The sequence below is a fragment of the Grammomys surdaster genome, unplaced genomic scaffold, assembly GCF_004785775.1.
Source record: "Grammomys surdaster isolate TR1022 unplaced genomic scaffold, NIH_TR_1.0 125889, whole genome shotgun sequence".
NCBI lineage: Eukaryota > Metazoa > Chordata > Mammalia > Rodentia > Muridae > Grammomys > Grammomys surdaster.
Window position 1 is genome coordinate 3,846,460 of NW_021620714.1, and position 5,717 is coordinate 3,852,176.

Consider the following 5,717-nt stretch of genomic DNA (forward strand, 5'->3'; position numbering starts at 1 on the left):
TGTGTGTGTGTGTGTGTGTGTGTGTGTGTGTGTGTGTGTGTGTGTGTATATATATTTATTTATTTTTTGGGGGGGGTTGAGACAGGGTTTCTTTGTGTAGCCCTGGCTGTCCTAGAACTCGCGCTGCAGATCAGGCTAGCCTTGAACTCTCGAACTCAGAAATCCGCCTGCCTATGCCTCCCAAGTGCTGGGATTAAAGGCATGCGCCACCATCGCCCGGCTTGGGGTACATTTTTTAAAGCAAGCTGAATGAGCCATGGACAATGAGCAGTGAGCAGTAGTCCTCCGTGGTTCTACATCAGCTCCTGCCTCCAGGTTCCTGATCTTGAGTTCCCACCCTGACTTCCTTCGATGATATGCTGGGACATCAAAGTACAAACCAAATAAACCCTTCCCTCTCCAAGGCTGCTTTGGTTTTGGTGTTCATCAGAGCAATAGAAAGCAAATAGAGACACACTATGACTGGCTTTTTAGGGTAGCTCCTGGGGATTAATCTCGGATCCTCACACTATCAAAGAGCACTTTACCAACTGAGCTATTTCCCCGGTCCCTCATTCTTCTTCTATTTTTACATCTATGTGCATATGTGTGTGTTGTATGTGTGTGCATGTGGAGAGGGGCCTTGCCTACGCCACAGAGCATGTGCAGAGATCAGAGAAGATCCTGTGAGAGTTGGTTCTCTCCTGCCGAGGCTGAACTCAGGTCATCAGGCTTGGTAGCAAATGCCTTTACCAGGCCAGCCACCTTCCTATTCTCCATGCGTCCATCTGGGTATGGAAATGTTTATTTTATACCACTGTATACTGGAAAGATATAGCTTAGTCTTTGATTTTATACAGTCTCATAGGTAAGAGACTGCATTGAGTCTCTACGGAAGGTATTCTAAACTGTGGACTTTTGAGCAATGCAAGAACGCGTAAGATTATGGGGACTCCTACAGATCAACTAAGTACACCTTGCCTTGCAAGGCATATGATATATGATATATATATATATATAATTTGAGCCTTGGAGGACCATAGGGAAAATACTGTATTCTACTCCTTAAAATGCTGTCTCCTGTCTGCAACTTCAGCACTTGGGAGGTGGAGGCAGGAGAAAATGAAGAATTCAAAGTTATCTTTAGCTACACAGTGAGTTTGAGGCCAGCCTGGACTACCTGAGGCCTTACCTCAAAAGCAACAACTACAAAGCTATGCATTGGGTTTCAGGTTAAGAAGAGATGGACTTAAAACAGTCCACTCTCACTGTCTATGTGACTGGATTTACAGTCATCTTGGAGACACACTTCTGGGCATGAGTGTACTTCCAAAGAGGCTTAACTGAGGATGGAAGATGTATCCTGAATGTGGGTGGCCCGAGCCTATGGGCATGGGTCCTGCACTGCATGTGTCTCCGCTTCCTGACTGCTACTGCTGTGTAACCAACTCCCTCCTGCTCTAGCTACACCTAGAGCCGATCTCTGTCACACTTCCCCCATCGTGACCAAGTGTGCCCAGAAGTTAAGAGGGAAAGAAAACCCTTCTTTCCCTTAGTTTTAAATTAAATTTTATTTATCTTTAGATTTATTTTTTATTATATGTGTGTTTAGCCTCCATGTACGTATGTGCACCATATGTGTGCCTGGTGTCTGCAGAGGTCAGAAGTTATCTGATCTTCTAGAACTGGACTTAAGGATGCTTGTGAACCACTGTGTGGATGTGAGGAACTGAACCCGTGTCCTCTGCTCTTAACCATAGAGGCATCTCTCCAGGTATTTTCTGATTAGATATAGATGGGCCTGAGTACAGGTTTGTGCTCAGGTCCCTTTGGAAGTAGAGGGTCACACCCAGGCAGTTGTGAGTCGCTGTGGGGTGGGTGCTGGGGATAGAACTGAAGTCCTTTGGAAAAGCAATATACACTCTGAAGCACTCAGTCATCTCTCCAGCCCCTTATCTTGTTTTGTTGGGTTCTCTGGAACAGCAACGAGAGGAAGAAACAATCATTCCACAGTGACTGACTGCTTTTCACAACACAGACTTACTTCCTAAAACCATCTAGGAAACTGGAAGTAATCCCAACATCCCAGAAGCTGAAGCAGGAGGATCACTAAAAGTTCAATGCTGCCGGGCAGTGGTGGCACACACCTTTAAGCTCAGCACTAGGAGGTAGAGGCAGAGGCAGGAGGATCTTTGAGTACGAGGCCAGCCTGGTCTACAGAGTGAGTTCCAGGACAGCCAGGGCTACACAGAGTAACCCTGTCTCGAAAACAAAACAAAACAAAAACAAACAAACAAACAAACAAACCAAAAACCAAGAAAGAAAGAAATTAATTTTCTTTCGTCTAACAACTTATTTCTTAATCCTAGAAGCATTTGAGCAGATGTAAAATCCCTTTTACTGGATGTATTTGGGGGCAGGCTCAGAGGAAAGCTTACCTGTCCATTTTTGCCTCCTGCTGACAATAGGCTGCATAAGAGATGATGTTTTCATGGCTGCATCTCTCAGTGGCCAGAGCGCCAACGTAAAGAACGAAGTCTGCATCCTGCACGCCCTCAGGGTCGAGCATACCCACTGCTCCACATGGCCACTTACCCTCTCTGCAGACTCTGCATTGCTGCACACACAGGCAAAGAGAAAAAGCAGACCAGAGTCTGGGTCAGCTGAGTGACAGCGTCAAGGAATTACAGACTGGGGTCACATTACTTAACTTTCATTTACTCTCCCTGCACTCTCACTGAAATCGGGAACTGAGCAGGCAGGAGTTGCAAACCTCCAGTCCTGGGACTTGGGAGGCTGAGGCGGGGGACTCTTTGAACTCATACCAAGCAATGAGGTAAGATTTCTGGCTCATAAACAAAACAAATCAAGGAGCACAAATCCCACCCTCTTCTCCCTGTTCTGTTCTTACCTCTTTTAATTTATTTCACTAAAATTTTTACTTGACACAAAAGCTCATAAATTTATAAACTCAATGAAAGTAAGTGACTGCTATTTAAAGGTCAGCAAGCTAAGATGCAGGTCAACGGGAAACAGAAATGGATTTGGGCCCCTAAAACTAGGTGTGCTGGTTCGTTCTAAATGTCCATGTGCTACAGCCTACTATGTAACAAGGGGGCCTCAGACTAGGAATTGCCTAGACCAGGCTGGCCTGCAGGCATGCCTGTGGGAGCAGCCTGGATTGTTAATTGATGTAGGTGGGTCCAGCCCAGTGTGAGTGTACCATCCCTAAGCAGGTGTCCTGAACTGGAAAGGAAGCTAAGAAAGCAAGCTAAGGCCGGTAGCAAGCAGCATCCTGCATGGTTCCTGCTGTAGCTCCCTGGCTATGAACTAACTTTCCTGGTCTGAGGTAATGTGGTATGGAATACCAACCAGGCCTGTCTTTAACGTGCCTGCCTTGACTTCCCTTAATGATGGGCTACAACCTGGAACTGGAAGCTGTAAGAAACCCTTTTCTCCCCAAAGTTACTTCTTTTTTTTTTTTTTTTTTTTTGGTTTTTCGAGACAGGGTTTCTCTGTGTAGCCCTGGCTGTCCTGGAACTCACTCTGTAGACCAGGCTAGCCTCGAACTCTCGAACTCAGAAACCCACCTGCCTCTGCCTCCCAAGTGCTGGGACTAAAGGTGTGCACCACCACTGCCCAGCCCCAGTTACTTCTGGTCAGGTATTTATCACAATGACAGAAATGAAAGTCAAACATTCAAGGAAGGGGCTTTCCCAAACATGCCCACCCCCACGCCCTTTTGCTGTACTGGGAATGGAACGCACAGTAGCCACCGCTTTACCACTGACCTACATCATATCTATAATTTTTGTAACTTCCTTGGGATATGATGATTTCAAGCCTAATTAATAAAAACTTTTAACCTAATGGAAAGTATTTCCCATCATAAAGAAAACTTGGGCCGGTAAGATGGTCCGGGAGGTAGAGGCAATGCTGCCAGTCCGGGCCTCAGTTTGAGCCTTGGAGCCTACCTGGTGAATGGGGAGAGCTGCCTCTCAAAAGACATCCTCTGACTTCCACACACATGCTGTGGCAGGCACACAAAACCACAATCAATCAGTCAATCAATCAATCAATCAATCAATAAACATTTAAAATAAAAAAGCCGGTATCTGGGAGCACTTGGGAGGCAGAGGCAGGTAGATATATGTAAATTCAAGGCCAGGCCTAAACAGTGAATTCCAGGGCTATGCAGACACCCTATCTCAAAAACTAACAAATAAGTAAGTAAATAAATAGCTGAATAAATACCAAAGCAAATTCACGGGCCAGCAGGAGTTCAGCAGATAAAGCACTTGCTCTGTAGCCTGACAACGGGAGAGTTCGACCTCTAGGATTCAGAGTGGAGGAAAAACCAGCTCCTAATCACTGTCTTTGACCGCCACATGAGTGTTGGCATGCATGTGTCTGCACTCACAGAAACACACCACACACACACACACACACACACACACACACGTAAAATAAAAATCAACTCAGAATTTTGTTACAAATTTCATGATGCCGTCCTTGTGTACAGTCTGAGATGGCTTGTCTCTAGCTCTCCAAGCACAGCACGCTGTGCCGGTAACATTTGCAGAAGGTTCTTAAACAATTGTAAGCCTCCATGAGGGCACTGCTGAGACAGCTCACTGCCAGGCTCCCCACATGGTGGAAGGAAAGAACCAGCTACTACAGGTTGTCTTCTGGTCTCCATACACACACCATGACACCTGCATACCCACCCACCCAACTAAAATAATAATTTTTAAATAATCAATACACTGTGAATTTTTTGTTTTGTTTTAAGCAATGCTTTTGAAGAAAGTGGGGAAGAACCCCCAAATTTCCATTTCACTTATGGAACATATATAGTGCTCATTCTGTTTCTTTAACATGTGTGTTTATGTTTGACTTTTTACTTTTATTTTATTTTATTTTTTGTTTTTTTTCGAGACAGGGTTTCTCTGTGTAGCCCTGGCTGTCCTGGAATTCACTCTGTAGACCAGGCTGGCCTCGAACTCAGAAATCCGCCTGTCTCTGCCTCCCAAGTGCTGGGATTAAAGGCGTGCGCCACCACCGCCCGGCTATTTTATTGTTTTTGTGTGTGTCTGTCTCTGTGAAGGTGCATATGGCTGCCTGTGGGGTCCAGAAGAGGTTGTTGCAGCCCCGGAGCTGGAATCACAGATGGTTGTGAGCCACCTAAGAGGTGTGCTAGGAACCAAACTCCAGTCTTCTACAACAGCAGCAATGTTCTTCCCCACTCAGCCACCCCACCCCCACCCTCACCCCGAGCAACTCTTAATGGAAACTGTCAGGAGCTGAAAAGACGATTCAGTAATTAAAAGCATCACATGATGCCCTTGAAGAGGACCCAAGTTCAGTTCTTAGCACCCACGTTAGATTGTGTACACGTGCCTGAAACTCCAGTTCCAGGGATCTGATGTCTCTGGTCTCCATGGGCACTTATACTCATGTGCTCATAAACATACACATACATATCAATTTAAAAACAGAAGTTTTAAAAAGGGAAGAAAGCCAGGGCTAGGGACGGCTGAAAGGTTAAGAATATTGGCTGCTCTTCCAGAGGACCCAGGTTACACAGTGCTCTTCCCAGGACCCACAGAACAGCTAGCCACTGTTTATAATTCCAGTTTCAAGGGATCTGGTGCCCTCTTCTGGCCTCCCCAGGCACTGCACACACATGATTATATATATATATATATATATATATATATATATATATATATATATAT

General features: G+C 45.4%; 1 protein-coding gene across 1 annotated transcript in view; it reads right to left on the reverse strand.

Annotated features, from left to right (window-relative positions):
• Lmln (leishmanolysin like peptidase) overlaps positions 1–5,717 on the reverse strand; it is a 60,624-nt gene that overhangs the window by 45,174 nt on the left and 9,733 nt on the right. The window contains exon 6 of the mRNA XM_028752292.1: positions 2,418–2,596. Within this exon, the coding sequence (XP_028608125.1) occupies positions 2,418–2,596 (179 nt within the window). The remainder of the gene's footprint in view (positions 1–2,417; positions 2,597–5,717) is intronic.